At 45.9% G+C, this 18,118-nt stretch overlaps 1 protein-coding gene across 1 annotated transcript; it reads left to right on the forward strand.

The window, feature by feature from the left end:
• Positions 1–4,728: 4,728 nt before the first annotated feature.
• Positions 4,729–16,717, forward strand: LOC139374391 (salvador family WW domain containing protein 1). The gene is made up of 5 exons (XM_071115439.1): positions 4,729–5,139; positions 7,009–7,497; positions 12,177–12,447; positions 15,091–15,234; positions 15,584–16,717. The coding sequence occupies exons 1-5, from the start codon at positions 5,046–5,048 to the stop codon at positions 15,747–15,749; spliced, it is 1,164 nt and encodes a 387-aa protein (XP_070971540.1). The 5' UTR covers positions 4,729–5,045; the 3' UTR covers positions 15,750–16,717.
• The last annotated feature ends 1,401 nt before the right edge of the window (positions 16,718–18,118 follow it).

Here is an 18,118-nt window from a genome sequence, read left to right on the forward strand (position 1 = left end):
ACAGATTACTATGGAGACAAATTACCATGGAGACATTACTATGGAGACAGATTACTATGGAGACAGATTACTATGGAGACATTACTATGGAGACAGATTACTATGGAGACATTACTATGGAGACATTACTATGGAGGCAGATTACTATGGAGACAGATTACCATGGGGACAGATTACCATGGGGACAGATTACTATGGAGATAGATTACCATGGAGACAGATTACTATGGAGACAGATTACCATGGAGGCAGATTACTATGGAGATAGATTACCATGGAGACAGATTACAATGGAGACAGATTACTATGGAGACAGATTACCATGGAGACAGATTACTATGGAGACAGATTACTATGGAGGCATTACTATGGAGACAGATTACTATGGAGACATTACTATGGAGACAGATTACTATGGAGACATTACTATGGAGACAGATTACTATGGAGACAGATTACTATGGAGACGTTACTATGGAGACATTACTATGGAGGCAGATTACTATGGAGACAGATTACTATGGAGACAGATTACCATGGGGACAGATTACTATGGAGACAGATTACTATGGAGACAGATTACTATGGAGACAGATTACAATGGAGACAGATTACTATGGAGACAGATTACCATGGAGACAGATTACTATGGAGACATTACTATGGAGACAGATTACCATGGGGACAGATTACTATGGAGACATTACTATGGAGACATTACTATTGAGACAGATTACTATGGAGACAGATTACCATGGGGACAGATTACCATGGAGACAGATTACTATGGGGACAGATTACTATGGAGACAGATTACTATGGAGACATTATTTGGACATACAAGCCATGTTATATAAATGCTTCTAGTCTATTTCATCATAGATCATGCTCAATAAAATGTGTGAGAGCTTGGGAATCAAATCGCATATCGGCTGCTATCTGAACAGGTCTATCGAACAATCTTCTTGGGCCACTAAAACTATAACTATTTTGACAATAGAATTGGTCCCCTCTACCACACGGAACCCCACTAATCTACCGACGGAAACGCAAGAGGTGGCTAATAACAGACCTCCATCTTCTGCTAGCTTGCTACCCATGGCCCGGCTAGCTGTCTGAGGTCTTCGAAAGCCAAGAACTTCTTGCTCCTACTTGAGACGCAGATGCTAAATGTACTCGTTAAAACTCAAACGTTCATCAAAATGCACATGCAGGGTATTGAATTAAAGCTACACTCGTTGTGAACCTAGCCAGCAAGTCAGATTTTTAAAATGCTTTTCGGCGAAAGCATGAGAAGCTATTATCTGATAGCATGCAACACCCCAAAATGCCTGAATGCGACGTAAACAAAGATTTAGCGTAGCCGGCACTACACAAAACGCAGAAATAAAATATAAAACATTCATTACCTTTGACGAGCTTCTTTCTTGGCACTCCTATATGCCCCATAAACATCACTATTGGGTTTTTTTTTCGTTTAAATCGGTCCATATATACCCAAAATAGCTTTCTATGGAAGCTGTGTAATTCAGAAAAAAACATTGTTTTAAAACGCAGCGTCATTTTTTTAAATTAAAAAAGTCGACGATAAACTTTCACAAAACACTTCGAAATACTTTTGTAATCCAACTTTAGGTATTAGTAAACGTTTATAATCTATCAAAATGATTACAGGGCGATGTATATTCAATAGCTCCTCGTCTTCAAATCAATGGCTGAAAATGTGCACCTCACAACATCCTGGCGGAGACCGGAAGAAATTGAATCCTGTTAGTTGGATTTACCAACAAAAAAGTCCCTGGAAAATGACGACAATGGCGACATCGTGTGGAATCTGTAGGAATTGCATGCAGGTCCATAATTAATTTTGTGCCCTTTTAACAACCCATGAAAGTGACGCATGGAAATTATTTTTAGCTTTCAGAGAGCAGTTTTTCTTGCGCTTTTCGATGAAACACACGATCTGTTATAGTCACAGCCGTGATTTAACCAGTTTTAGAAACTTCAGAGTGTTTTCTATCCACACATACTAATCATATGCATATACTATATTCCTGGCATGAGTAGCAGGACGCTGAAAAGTTGCGTGATTTTTAACAGAATGTTCGAAAAAGGAGGGGGTAGACTTAAGTTAACAAACAGATCAATGACCATTTCGAATCCCACCATACCTTCTCCGCTCTGCAATCTGGTTTCAGAGCTGGTCATGGGTGCACCTCAGCCACGCTCAAGGTCCTAAACGACATCATAACCACCATCGGTAAGAAACAATACTGTGCAGCCGTATTCATTGACCTGGCCAAGGCTTTCGACTCTGTCAATCACCACATCCTCATCGGCAGACTCAACAGACTTGGTTTCTCAAATGATTGCTTCGCCTGGTTCACCAACTACTTCTCTGATAGAGTTCAGTGTGTCAAATCGGAGGGCCTGTGGCAGTCTCTATGGGGGTGCCACAGGTTTAAATTATTGGACCGACTCTCTTCTCTGTATACACCAATGATGTCGCTCTTGCTGCTGGTGATTCTCTGATCCACCTCTACGCAGACGACACCATTCTGTATACTTCTGGCCCTTCTTCGGACACTGTGTTAACTAACCTCCAGACGAGCTTCAATGCCATACAACTCTCCTTCCGTGGCCTCCAACTGCTCTTAAACGCAAGTAAAACTAAATTAATGCTTTTCAGCTGCCCGCACCTGCTCGCCCGTCCAGCATCACTACTCTGGACGGCTCTGACTTAGAATACGTGGACAACTATAAATACCTGGGTGTCTGGTTAGACTGTAAACTCTTCTTCCAGACTCACATTAAGCATCTCCAATCCAAAATTAAATCTAGAATCAGCTTCCTGTATCGCAACAAAGCATCCTTCACTCATGCTGCCAAACATACCCTCGTAAAACTGACCATCCTACGGATCCTCGACTTCGGTGATGTCATCTATAAAATAGCCTCCAACACTCTACTCAACAAATCGGATGCAGTCTATCACAGTGCCATCCGTTTTGTCACCAAAGCCCCATATACTACCCACCATTGCGACCTGTACGCTCTCGTTGGTTGGCCCTCGCTTCATACTCGTCGCCAAACCCAAGTCTTTGCTAGGTAAAGCCCCACCTTATCTCAGCTCACTGGTCACCATAGCAGCATCCACTCGTAGCACGCGCTCCAGTAGGTATATCGCACTGGTCACCCCCAAAACCAATTCCTCCTTTGGTCGTCTTTTTTTCTGCTGCCCATGACTGGAACGAATTGCAAAAATCTCTGAAGCTGGAGACTCACATCTCCCTCACTAGCTTTAAGCACCAGCTGTCAGAGCATTTTACAGATCACTGCACCTGTACTTAGCCCATCTGTAAACAGCCCATCTATCTACCTCATCCTCATACTGTATTTATTTATTTATCTTGCTCCTTTGCACCCCAGTATCTCTACCTGCACATTCATCTTCTGCCGATCTACCATTCCAGTGTTTAATTGCTATATTGTAATTACTTCACCACCATGGCCTATTTATTTCCTTAACTTACCTCATTTGCACTCACTGTATATAGACTTTTTGTTTTCTTTTGTTCTACTGTATTATTGACTGTTTGTTTGTTTATTCCATGTGTAACTCTGTGTTGTTGTATGTGTCGAATTGCTACACTTTATCTTGGCCAGGTCGCAGTTGTAAATGAGAACTTGTTCTCAACTGGCTTACCTGGTTAAATAAAGGTGTTCTCAACTAGCCTACCTGGTTAAATAAAGGTGAAATACATTTTAAAAAGCAAGGGGAACAACTACTTCAAGGTCTCAGAGTGAGTGACGTCACCGATTGAAACGCTATTAGCACGCACCCCCGCTAACTAGCCAGCCATTTCACATCGGTTACACCTTGCTCAAGAGCACATCGGCAGATGTTTCACCTAGTCGGCTCAGGGATTCAAACCAGCAACCTTTCGGTTACAAGCCCGACGCTCTTAACTGGATGTCTAAAGTAGTGCACTATATAAGGAATAGGGTACCAGTAGTGCACTATATAGGGAATAGGGTGCCAGTAGTGCACTATATAGGGAATAGGGTGCCAGTAGTGCACTATATAGGGTGCCAGTAGAGCACTATATAGGGAATAGGGTGCCATTTCGGAATCACACTGCGTTTATATTATAACCTCTAGTTACCAAGAGCACACTTCTCACTCAGGTTACACACTAAGAATCAAAGCTGTATGGTGCACTTTCTTATGTTCAATGCATCTCAGTGTGTGTCCAAAATGGCACCCTATAAGTCCTGGTCAAATGTTGTGTAGTATAAAAGGATGTAGGGTATCAGTTGACACATCCCTCAGCAATGCTAGGAAGCAGAAATAAAACAACAACACATCAAACCTTCCCATGCTAATCCAATGGGTCTTGCTTGACCTTGTGACTGTTTGTCCCAGCTTTGAATGACAGCCCAGTCTCATACGGTTGGATATTTTTAGGTTTGTTTTCAGAAGGGGAACTAACTTTGAGAAGGGGTTGTTGGGCTTTGCTTTGGACCACTGGTTAATTTTGTAAATGCTTCAAATCACAGAAGAAGGGGACGAAGTTAGTAAGTAGTTTTATATGTTTATACAAATTTTTGTTCAAAATGTGAAACTCTACCCCTTCACCATTCCCATCCCACAACCCTCGGCGGGCTGGCTAGAATGACTTGTAGAGGCGTTGAGCAGTTTTTGTGATGTGATGACATGGGCTGGGTGCTGAATAAACGCACTGAATAGGAAAAACAGCTGACTTCAAGTGCCTTGGAGACAATTTGTGATTTTTTTTTTTTTAACTGGGCGAAAACAGTTTACTTCAGAGTAACTGGCTAACGTTACTTGATACAAACAATCGTTCTGTTTCGGGCTTTTTGTCTAAATTACCAGACAAATAACAAGTGTGAAACTAACTAATCAAGTCCCTAACCAGCTAAAATGTACACGCTGCAGATCGGAAGGGACTCTGGTAGTTTTGGGGGAACTTTGTACGAGTTTCTCACATTGCATTGATGTCTCTCTCCTTTTTGTTTGAGTTATGCTTCCAAGAAAGAAGGGTAAAAACGAAGCGTCGACACCAGCCGAGGCACATAGAAGATCTGTGAAGAAGGAGACATCACCACTCCTGAAAAGTACGGTGGTTAAGTAGATACATTCGCTAGATAGTTGGTTATCTAGCCAAATTGAAATTGTATTGGTCACATACACATATTTAGCAGATGTCATTGCGGGTGGGTATAATTTGTGGAACATTTCCACATGAATCTGTTCCAAAAACGTTCGTAAAGTACAAGGTTGCCAACAAACAACGCATAGAAAAGTGTCATGATTAATTCACCTAACATGAGCTAAATAACGACATCAACTCATCACGTAGTTAATTCTTAATGTTTGTCCATAGGCTACCAGAGTAAACCTGGGGAGTGAGAAACGTAGTTCATTACCCGGTATCTTATTCTGCCGCTATACAATTTTCTATATGCGTTATTTGTTGGAAACCTTGTTATTGACCAAGTTTTTTTTGGAACTGATTCCTGTTGGAAAGTAACACACATTATACCTACCAGCGAAATGACTGTGTTCCTATTCTCAGCAGTGCAGAAGTATTAAATATATAAATATTAGGATGAGCAATGTCGGAATGGCATAGACTAAAATACACTAACGTTATACATATGAAATGAGTAAAGCAGTATGTAAACATTATTAAAGTGACCAGTGATTCCATGTCTATGTAGATAGTATAGGGCAGCAGCCTCTAAGGTGCAGGGTTGAGTAGCCGGCTGCTGCTAGCAATGTCTCTTCATAAAAACACTTTATACAATTCACACGTTTTAGGTCCTATGATGATACCCAAGCATAACATGTTTGGTAAACTGTATTCTACTATCTAATAGTTATTATGGCTGACTAGCATCTAGCTTGCTAGCGTTAGCCAAAGTTGAGATGTAGCTAGCTCTGGTCCAGACTGTTACATGTGTCTATTGAGCCTTCTCAAAGCCCTGTAGCTCTACGTTCATCCATCCATTGTGGATTCCTCCCCTGTAGCTCTACATCCATCCATCCATTGTGGATTCCCCCTGTAGCTCTACATTCATCCATCCATTGTGGATTCCTCCCCTGTAGCTCTACATTCATCCATCCATTGTGGATTCTCCCCCCTGTAGCTCTACATCCATCCATCCATTGTGGATTCTCCCCCTGTAGCTCTACATTCATCCATCCATTGTGGATCCCCCCCCCCCCCCCCCCTGTAGCTCTACATCCATCCATCCATTGTAGATTCCCCCCCCCCCTGTAGCTCTACATTCATCCATCCATTGTGGATCCCCCCCTGTAGCTCTACATTCATCCATCCATTGTGGATTTCCCCCCCCCCCCTGACTTTGTTATGTGACAGGCTTCAATTTACTTCCGTTACCCACCAATGTAAAGATGTTGCTGGAGTGTTGACAAACCTTGTTGTTTCTCTATGTGCTAACTGTCCATAGCATACTCATGGACAACGGGTAGTTAGCTAGCCGTCTAAACGTCAAAATATGGTTTGTTGTGCTACATGCTAAGTTACCTGTAGAATAGATGTATTCTGAGTCAGTGTAGAGAACATGGACATATTTCTGGAAGGTTACACTATTGCGATATTTTTAAAATCAATAATCAGATTTGGTGTATTGGTCAGTTATTTTTTTTATTTAACCAGGTAGGCCAGTTGAGAACAAGTTCCCATTTACTATTGCGACCTGGCCAAGATAAAGCAAAGCAGTTCGACACATACAACAACACAGAGTTACACATGGGATAAACAAAACATACAGTCAATAATACAGTAGGGGAAAATCTATATACAGTGAGTGCAAATGAGGTGAGATAAGGGAGGTAAGGTAATAAATGGGCCATGGTGGCGAAGTAATTACAATATATTGTAGAATAGTCAGTCATCTTTTGGACGATAATTAGTAGCATTCTTTTGTCTTGACCTACACCTGTTGGTCCTGTTTCAGATCTCATGCCCTCGTTCATCCGACATGGACCCACTATCCCCAGACGCACTGTGGTTCCTCTGCCGGAGCCTGGCTCAGCCTATCCCGTGGGGCCTGTGTTGGCCGGCAACAAGAGCTTCCTACGCTCCCCCACTGTGCAGAGGTCACCCCACGAGGCGGCTCTGCGGGAACGCCACCGGATGTCAGCCCCTCCGTACCTACCTGGAAACCTGGGCGATATAACCCACGAGTACGGAGGCTCCTCACAGTCCTTCCTCACAGACGTGAGCTCCATGGCTGAGAATGAGGATGCTGGGCTCTACTACCGCCCCCTGACTCCGGAGCCTTACTCCGACAGCCAGCAGCAGCAGAGACTGCCTCAGCCACATCAGCAGCCCAGAGCTCCTGACCACTTACATGAGGACTATAGATACTATGAACAGAGTGAACATCATCAAAGCCAACCACCACGACAACACACTCCCCCGGCCCCCAACGGACCGGCAGCAGGTGAAACATAAACCAGTCTTACTCAAGTCAATATCCGTAGTCATAATAGTCAAATCAGTGGAACCAATTTTAACATTGACGAAGTGTCTTTATAAGAACTTGTTTATTAGATGGCATGGAAGTTTAGTGAACAAAAACAAAATGATGGCGAAAGGCTTGGAATTGTCTTTAGAACGTGAGTCGGTAATGCCATGAAGGTGGTGCCGGTAGGGCTCTACACTTGTTCACTATGAGCCTCGGTCAAAAGTAGTGGCCTATCAAATGGTATTAGTCACAGGCACCGAATGTGAAATGCTTATGAGCCCCTAAACAACAATGCAGTACGAATAGAACATTTAGAAGTGACAAGTTATTAAAGAGCAGCAGTAAAATAATAAGAGCGAGACTTTATACCAGGGGGTACCGGTACAGAGTCAATGTGGAGGCTATATACAGGGGGTACCGGTACAGAGTCAATGTGGAGGCTATATACAGGGGGTACCGGTACAGAGTCAATGTGCGGGGACACGGGTTAGTTGAGGTAATATGTACATGTAGGTAGAGTTGGGGCTTTTATAGGTAAAACATGGTGCCAATAGGGAGGTACCCTTGCTTATTGGATGTGGTGACTGGGCTACATATCCACGGGGTCATTCCTGGACTGCCGCTCCTCGGTATGAGTATGAAATGCGTTGGCTATAGTTTAACCAGTTGAACTCCTCTTCGGAACCGGAGTTAAAAGAAGGTCTTTGTTGCTACCGTGTTTCCGGCTGCTCGACTAACAGATCCTGGTTTTTAGTTTGGATAGAGCCTTAAGGGAAAGGAGTGGTGCCGGTTCAATCCACCTCACTGTTTGTATCTTCAAAAACAGTCTCGCTACAAACTAGTTATTGGCAGATGGGACTGGGACTACCTCAAGTCACATGACTAAATCCCCAGACTGGTTCACGTCATCTGTTGTCTTTTACCTGTCTTCTGTGTTAAACACATGACATTGTACACACGGTACTTCAATAGACTCTAGAATGTGAGTCTTGATGTGAATTCCCACTGGTGCATCAGGAGGGATGTTGATGGTGTTTTCAGTGTTGAGAACATGGACACATTCCTGCTAGAGCTGTCCTGGCCCTGCTAGAGCTGCCCTACGAGTGGCCCTGCTAGAGCTGCCCTGGCCCTGCTAGAGCTGCCCTGGCCCTGCTAGAGCTGCCCTGGCCCTGCTAGAGCTGCCCTGGCCCTGCTAGAGCTGCCCTGGTCAACTGTAAGTGCTGTTATTGTGAAGTGGAAACATCTAGGAGTAATGACTCGGCCTCAAAGTGGTAGGTCACACATGCTCACAGAACGAGACTGCTGAGCGCTAAAGAGTGTGAAAACCATCTGTCCTCGGTTGCAACCCTCACTACAGAGTTCCAAACTGCCTCTGGAAGCAACGTCAGCACAATAACTGTTGGTCGGGAGCTTCATGAAATGGGTTTCCATGGCCGAGCAGCCGCACACAAGCCTCAGATCACCACGCGCAATGCCAAGCGTCGGCTGGAGTGGTGTAAAGCTTGCCACCATTGGACTCTGGAGCAGTGGAAACGTGTTCTCTGGAGTGATGAATCCCGCTTCACCATCTGGCAGTCCAACGGATGAATCTGGGTTTGGCGGATGCCAGGAGAATGCTGCTTGCCCAATGCATAGTGCCAACTGTAAAGTTTGGTGGAGGAGGAATAATTGTCTGGGGCTGTTTTTCATGGTTCAGGCCCCTTAGTTCCAGTGAAGGGAAATCTTAACACTACAGCATAAAATGACATTCTAGACTATTCTGTGCTTACAACTTTGTGGCAACAGTTTGGGAAAGGCCCTTTCCTGTTTCAACATGACAAGACCTCCCGTGCACAAAGCGAGGTCCATACAGAAATGGTTTGTTGAGATCGGTGTGGGAAAAACGTGACTGGCCTGCACAGAACCCTGACCTCAACCTCCATCAAGCACCTTTTGGGATGAATTGGAACACCGACTGCGAGCCAAGTGTCCACATACTTTTGGTAATGTAGAAGTACTATGGTGGGCCAACGTGGGCTCTTGGCCTATGCTTCCAACAATCCAATGTGTTTTTATTGTGTGGAGAGGCGTGCACACTTCAGGAGAAGGGACATATGCTCTGTTTGAATTTGAGCTCAGATTTCTACCCACGCTTTCCTGTCCATTTCAATACATTTACTCTCCCATTTCCTACCATTCATCAAGAGAGGTGGGTCACAAATCACTGTGTGTGTGTGTCAGAGAGGGATCGGCAGCAACGCTGTGTTTCAGTGTTTGTACAGTTGGTGTGTCAGAATGTCTCTTTTTAAATAGGAGTGGACGTGTTTCCTCCTCTGTAAATGGACGCTGTCCCCAGAGGACATGATTCCTCCTCTGTAAATGGACGCTGTCCCAGAGGACATGATTCCTCCTCTGTAAATGGACGCAGTCCCCAGAGGACATGATTCCTCTATAAATGGACGCTGTCCCTAGAGGACATGATTCCTCCTCTGTAAATGGACGCTGTCCCCGGAGGACATGACTCCACCTCTGTAAATGGACGCTGTCCCCGGAGGACATGATTCCTTCTCTGTAAATGGACGCTGTCCCCGGAGGACATGATTCCTCCTCTGTAAATGGATGCTGTCCCCTACTCTTTCCTCATAGAGGCATAGTGTATGTAATAGCAAAGAATAGGCTAGAACAGACATGCAGACACCCTAGATGAGAGGCTGACAGCAGCACAGGGTCAGGCAATGAGAGTTGGCTATAGCCGGTACCAGGGCCTGGCAGCAGGTTTTACTACAGGACGGTACCAGGGCCCGGCAGCAGGTTTTACTACAGGATGGTACCAGGGCCCGGCAGCAGGTTTTACTGCAGGATGGTACCAGGGCCCGGCAGCAGGTTTTACTACAGGACGGTACCAGGGCCCGGCAGCAGGTTTTACTACAGGACGGTACCAGGGCCCGGCAGCAGGTTTTACTGCAGGATGGTACCAGGGCCCGGCAGCAGGGTTTTACTACAGGATGGTACCAGGGTCCGGCAGCAGGTTTTACTACAGGACGGTACCAGGGCCCGGCAGCAGGTTTTACTGCAGGATGGTACCAGGGCCCGGCACCAAGGCCTGGCAGCAGGTTTTACTGCAGGATGGTACCAGGGCCGGTACCAGGGCCTGGCAGCAGGTTTTACTGCAGGATGGTACCAGGGCCCGGCAGCAGGGTTTTACTACAGGATGGTACCAGGGCCCGGCAGCAGGTTTTACTGCAGGACTGTACCAGGGCCTGGCAGCAGGTTTTACTACAGGACGGTACCAGGGCCGGTACCAGGGCCTGGCAGCAGGTTTTACTGCAGGATGGTACCAGGGCCCGGCAGCAGGTTTTACTACAGGACGGTACCAGGGGCCGGCAGCAGGTTTTACTGCAGGATGGTACCAGGGCCCGGCAGCAGGGTTTTACTACAGGATGGTACCAGGGCCGGTACCAGGGCCTGGCAGCAGGTTTTACTGCAGGATGGTACCAGGGCCCGGCAGCAGGGTTTTACTACAGGACGGTACCAGGGGCCGGCAGCAGGTTTTACTGCAGGATGGTACCAGGGCCCGGCAGCAGGGTTTTACTACAGGATGGTACCAGGGCCCGGCAGCAGGTTTTACTACAGGACGGTACCAGGGCCCGGCAGCAGGTTTTACTGCAGGATGGTACCAGGGCCCGGCAGCAGGGTTTTACTACAGGATGGTACCAGGGCCCGGCAGCAGAGTTTTACTACAGGACGGTACCAGGGCCCGGTACCAGGGCCCGGCAGCAGGTTTTACTACAGGCCGGTACCAGGGCCCGGCAGCAGGTTTTACTACAGGACGGTACCAGGGCCCGGCAGCAGGTTTTACTACAGGATGATACCAGGGCCCGGCAGCAGGGTTTTACTACAGGATGGTACCAGGGTCCGGCAGCAGGTTTTACTACAGGACGGTACCAGGGCCCGGCAGCAGGTTTTACTGCAGGATGGTACCAGGGCCCGGCACCAGGGCCTGGCAGCAGGTTTTACTGCAGGATGGTACCAGGGCCGGTACCAGGGCCTGGCAGCAGGTTTTACTACAGGATGGTACCAGGGCCTGGCAGCAGGTTTTACTACAGGACGGTACCAGGGCCCGGCACCAGGATACTTGAAGGTTTAATATTATTTATATTTTTTATTAAATACATTTTAAATTTTACCCCCTTTTCTCCCCACAGCGCGCATCCAACCCGGAAGCCAGCCGCACCAATGTGTCGGAGGAAACACCGTGCACCTGGCAACCTTGGTTAGCGCGCACTGCGCCCGGGCTGCCACGGGAGTCGCTGGTGCGCGATGAGACAAGCATATCCCTACCGGCCAAACCCTTCCTAACCCGGACGATGCTAGGCCAATTGTGCGTTGCCCCACGGACCTCCCGGTCGCGGCCGGCTGCGTCAGAGCCTGGGCATGAACCCAGAGTCTCTGGTGGCACAGCTAGTGCTGCGATGCAGTGCCCTAGACCACTGTGCCACCCGGGAGGCCAGGTTTAGGGTTTTTAAGTGTATGTCCCAAGTGGCACCCTATTCCCCATAGGGCTCTTGTCAAAAGTAGGGCACTACATAGGGAATAGGGTGTCATTTGGGACCATTTGTTTGACCAGCTAGCCATCCATCCTCTGAAGGTTTAAGGTATCTAACTCCTCCCCTCAGGTATTGGTCGAATGCAGTCCAAGTCTCTGGGGAACATGTCCAGTCTGAGCTATGAGGACCTCTCCCTGCCCCGTGGTTGGACGGTAGACTGGACCATCCGAGGCAGGAAGTACTACATCGACCACAACACCAACACCACCCACTGGTCCCACCCCCTGGAGAGAGAGGGTCTGCCCCCTGGCTGGGAGAAGGTGGAGTCGGCTGAGTTTGGACCCTACTACGTGGACCACGTCAACAAGAGGGCTCAGTATAGACACCCCTGTGCTCCTAGGTAAACTGTAGAGACAGATACTCCATCCCTGTGTTCCGAGGTAAACTGTAGAGACAGAGATACTCCACCCCTGTGCTCCTAGGTAAACTGTAGAGACAGAGATACTCCACCCCTGTGCCCCTGGGTAAACTGTAGAGACAGAGATACTCCACCCCTGTGCCCCTAGGTAAACTGTAGAGACAGAGATACTCCACCCCTGTGCCCCTAGGTAAACTGTAGAGACAGAGATACTCCACCCCTGTGCCCCTAGGTAAACTGTAGAGACAGAGATACTCCACCCCTGTGCTCCTAGGTAAACTGTAGACAGAGATACTCCACCCCTGTGCTCCTAGGTAAACTGTAGAGACAGAGATACTCCACCCCTGTGCCCCTAGGTAAACTGTAGAGACAGAGATACTCCACCCCTGTGCTCCTAGGTAAACTGTAGACAGAGATACTCCACCCCTGTGCCCCTAGGTAAACTGTAGAGACAGATACTCCACCCCTGTGCCCCTAGGTAAACTGTAGCGACATAGATACTCCACCCCTGTTCTCCTAGGTAAACTGTAGACAGAGATACTCCACCCCTGTGCTCCTAGGTAAACTGTAGAGACAGAGATACTCCACCCCTGTGCCCCTAGGTAAACTGTAGAGACAGAGATACTCCACCCCTGTGCCCCCATGTAAACTGTAGAGACAGAGATACTCCACCCCTGTGCTCCTAGGTAAACTGTAGACAGAGATACTCCACCCCTGTGCTCCTAGGTAAACTGTAGAGACAGAGATCCTGTGCTCCTAGGTAAACTGTAGAGACAGAGATACTCCACCCCTGTGCTCCTAGGTAAACTGTAGACAGAGATAGTCCACCCCTGTGCTCCTAGGTAGCGTTTTAGAGAGAGACACACACACGGTGTAAGATGAAGTTGCCCTTTAACTCTGATCTTGGGTCAGTTAGTCACTAATGGTTAGGATTGGAGCAGGGGACACCTATCCTAGATCTGTACCTAAGGGAAACTCGCACACATTTTGGTATTCAAGTCTTTTTAAAAAGTGAGAATTTTGTTCAGTCAAATAACTTTATTCTGATATAGTAACTTGACTCCTAGCCTCTGCCAATACCAAAATATAAAAGTAACATGTTGGTTTCATGAGATGAAATAAAAGATTCCAGAAATGTTCAATACGCACAAAAAAAAACATAAACAAACAAATTTGTTTACATCCCTGTTAGTGAGCATTTCTCATTTGCCAAGATAATCCATCTATACTTGACAGGTGTGGCATATCAAGAAGCTGATTAAACAGTATGATCATTTACACAGGTGAACCTTGTGCTGGGAACAAAAGGCCACTCTAAAATGTGCTGTTTTGTCACACAACACCATGCCAAAGATGTCTCAAGTTTTGAGGGAGAGTGCAATTGGCATGCTGACTGCAGGAATGTCCACCAGAGCTGTTAAGCCCCATTAGAGAATTTTGCAGTACGTCCAACTGTCCTTACAACCGCAGACCACGTGTAACCATGCCAACCCAGGACCTCTACATCCGGCTTTTTCATCTGCGGTATGGTCTGAGACCAGCCACCTGGACAGCTAATTAAACTGTGGGTTTTGCACAGCCGAAGAATTTCTGCACAAACTGTCAGAAACCGTCTCAGGGAAGCTCCTCTGCGTGCTCGTCGTCCTCACCATGGTCTTGACCCGACTGTAGCTCTGCATTGTAACTGACTTCAGTGAGAAAATGCTCACATTTGATGGCCATTGGCCTCGCTGGAGAAGTGTCCTCTTTATGGATGAATCCACGCTTCAACAGCACCGGGCAGATGGCAGACAGAGTGTATGGTGTTGTGTGGGTGAGCGGTTTGCTGATAACATTGTGAACAGAGTGCCCCATGGTGAGGTTATGGTATGTGGCAGGCATAAACTACGGACAACAAACTCCATTGCATTTTATCGATGGCAATTTGAATTCACAGATACCATGACGAGATCCTGAGGCCCATTGTCGTGCCATTCATCCGCCGCCATCACCTCATGTTTCACAATTTCTGGAAGCTGAACATGTCCCAGTTCTTCCATGACCTGCATACTCACCAGACATGTCACCCACTGAGCATGTTTGGGATGCTCTGGACCAACGTGTACGACAGCGTGTTCCAGTTCCCGCAACTTCGCACAGCCATTGAAGAGGAGTGGGACAACATTCCACAGACCACAATCAACAGCCTGATCAACTCTATGTGAAGGAGACGTGTCACGCTGCATGAGGCACATGGTGGTCACACCAGATACTGACAAGTTTTCTGATCAACTCTCCTACTTTACCTTTAAAAAGGTTTAATCAGATGCATATCTGTATTCCCAGTCGTGTTTAATCCTTAGATTAAGGCCTAATGAATTCATTTCAATTGACTGATGTCCTTATTAAATGAACTGTAACTCAGTAAAATGTTTGAAAATGTTGCACGTTGTGTGTTTTTTTTCCCAAAGATTTTTCTTCATTGTAACTGTGTAACCCTCCTTCTATTCCAGTGTTCCTCACTATGACCAGCCCACTCCGGTTGTACACTGACACAGTCAGTCAATTTGTAGTCCCTTTAAAAACAAAAAAGGGAATGCATTTAAAAAAAACATAATTCTATTATTTGTACTTTTCCATTTCCAGCGTGCTCCAATATGACCAGCCCCCTCCCGTTGTATACCGGCCTCGCCCAGCCGAGCGGAACCATCCGGTTCTGGTACCAGCCAACCCGTACCACACGGCAGAGATCCCTGACTGGCTACAGGTGTATGCCCGCGCCCCACTCAAGTGAGTAGACCGTACCTGGCATTTCTCACATATACTGGCTCATAACTTCAGAGGTTTGATTGATTTGAAAAATAATGTAATATTTTTAAAAAATGAACGGTATTGGAGACACTTTGCGATTTTGGAGACGGTGTTGCATTTCTAGCTAATTAACGGTATAATAAGTGAATTGTTTCACCTCAACCAAGATGCTTAGGTAACCTGCTAAAATAGTTTACAGATCTAAAGTATTTTGTTAGCTACACTAGCTCTGTCGTGTCTCCAGTTTTTGTTTTTATATTTTACCATTGTGACATGCAGCCATGTTTTGTTGTCAAATAAAAAAATCTGTCTTCCCTTTCTGCTCCAGGTATGACCACATCCTGAAGTGGGCGCTGTTCCAGCTGGTGGATCTGGACACGTACCAGGGCATGTTGAAGCTGCTCTTCATGAAGGAACTGGAGCGCATCGTCAAGTCCTACGAGGCCTACCGTCAGGCCCTGCTGTCTGAGGTGGACCAAAGGAGACCGAGGTAACAGTGGTACACTCAGGGGCCCAGGAGCATTTGGGGCCCAGGAGCACTTGGGGCCCAGGAGCACTTGGGGCCCAGGAGCACTCGGGGGGGGGCCCAGGAGCACTCGGGACAAGAACTTCACAGGGAAGTAGGCCCTATTCACTAGGAAGCAAACAAGACAAAGTGGTGGTGGGGGGTGGCTACAGTGTGCACTAATGAATACGACCCTGAACTGACAGGACAGAGGAATGGAGCCTGTGGATAGCTGGACCTGAGACTTCAACCGTTCTCTTTATACATTGTTCCTATGAAGTTCTCCCCCTGAAGCTGCTTACAGTACAGAGCTCCACCCGTCTGAGGTTTCTACAACAAGGAAGTCCGCCCCTTTAGAGGTTTCCGCCCTGCCCCAGTAGGTCAGGGTTCACCTCTTTATGATTGACCTCCTTATTTCCGTCTCCTCCTCACCCAAACCGATGTCGTCGTCTCCCCGTTTATATCAGCCAAATGTCCAGATGCTGCTCACATCATGTGGTTACGCAGGTCCCCCTCCCTTCGTGATGATTCGGGACCAAGGACGAGCGACTATGTGAACGCTCCAATGAAGAAAGAAAATGATTCTCCAGCTGGAGAGAGAGATGTTTACACTAAAGTTGCTTACAGAAAATGTCATCTGAGAACTGGGGTCGTGTTCATTAGGCAACAAATGGAAGAACAGACTGCAACATGGGGAGGGACTACCGGGACTCTCGTTTTTCCAAAAGGTTTTGCTACAGTGTGCCCCACTGAACACATCCCTGGGTTGTTGTATGGAATCTGTTCTTTTTTTTTTCTTAAGTTGGGAGAGAAGGACTGGCAGCTTCACCTTTTTTTAATAAATGTATGTTTCCAGATAAAACCATTTATGGAGCAGAATTTATCATTGTATTTCTTTGTAAACATTTGTAGCCCCTAAAACTGAAGATTTCTTTAACAATAAAAATGTGATCCATTGTTGTTTTTTCAAACTTCATTATTATAATTTTTTTTAATAAGACAATCCTCTAAAATGTGTAATTGCTGTACAAGAAATGTACATTTTTGATGTGTACTCTTTTATTTTGAAGACTTGAAACTGTAGGAAAAATTATCATATTTGATGGTAGTCATTGGTGTGACTCAGGGTTGTCTGCATCACTGTACATCAGGAATATCCTTATTATAATGGGATTTGTTTATTTTTAAAAGACACTCTGGGCCCTGGTCCAAAGAAGTGCACTATAGAGAGAATAGGACCCTGGTCTAATGTAGTGTACTATATAGGGCCCTGGTCTAAAGTAGTGCACTATATAGGGAATAGGGCCCTGGTCTAATGTAGTGCACTATATAGGGAATAGGACCCTGGTCTAAAGTAGTGCACTATATAGGGAATAGGACCCTGGTCTAAAGTAGTGTACTATATAGGGCCCTGGTCTAAAGTAGTGTACTATATAGGACCCTGGTCTAAAGTAGTGCACTATGTAGGGAATAGGACCCTGGTCTAAAGAAGTGCACTATAAAGAGAATAGGGTGCCATTTGGCATAGTTTATATACAGTGGAAAGTATTCAGACCCCTTGACTTTCTCCACATTTTGTGACGTTACAGCCTTATTCTAAAATGGATGGGTTTTTTTTCCCCTCAATCTACACACTATCAAATAATGACAAGGCAAAAACTGTTTATTTTTTATTTAACTGAAATATCATATTTACGTAAGTATTCAGACCCTTTTACTCAGTACTTTGTTGGACGCTCAAGTACATTCAGAGACTAGTCCCGAAGCCACTCCTGTGTTGTGGGACCTTACATAGACAGGTGTGTGTGCCTTTCCAAATCATGTCCAATCAATTGAATTGACCACAGGTGGACTCCATGTTGTAGAAACATCTCAAGGATGATCAATAGAAACAGGATGCACCTGATCTCGAGTCTCATAACGAAGGGTCTGAATACTTATTTACATAACTTGTTGTTTTTTTATTTAAAAATAACTTGCAAACATTTCTAAAAACCTGTTTTTTAGTCTGTCATTATGTGGTATTGTTTGTAGGTTGATGAGGAAACAAATGTATTTAATCCATTTTAGAATAAGGCTGTAACTTAACAAAATGTGGAAAAAGTCCAGGACTCTGAATGCACTGTACATCACTAATGATTCAGATGCCTTATCTTTTCCAAACAACTGAAGTGCATTTTCCTCTGGATGTAGATGGGCTCTGGCTACGTCCCACATGACACCTTATCCCGTAGTGCACTAGTCCCATAGAGTTAGTATAAAGTAGTGCACTATGTAGGGAATAGGGTGCCTTTTGGGATGAACCCTCCGATAACTGGTTATTTTCTTGTTGTGGATTTTGTAATGCCTTGTTTTTAA

The sequence above is a fragment of the Oncorhynchus clarkii genome, chromosome 19 (genome assembly GCF_045791955.1).
Source record: "Oncorhynchus clarkii lewisi isolate Uvic-CL-2024 chromosome 19, UVic_Ocla_1.0, whole genome shotgun sequence".
Taxonomy (NCBI): domain Eukaryota; kingdom Metazoa; phylum Chordata; class Actinopteri; order Salmoniformes; family Salmonidae; genus Oncorhynchus; species Oncorhynchus clarkii.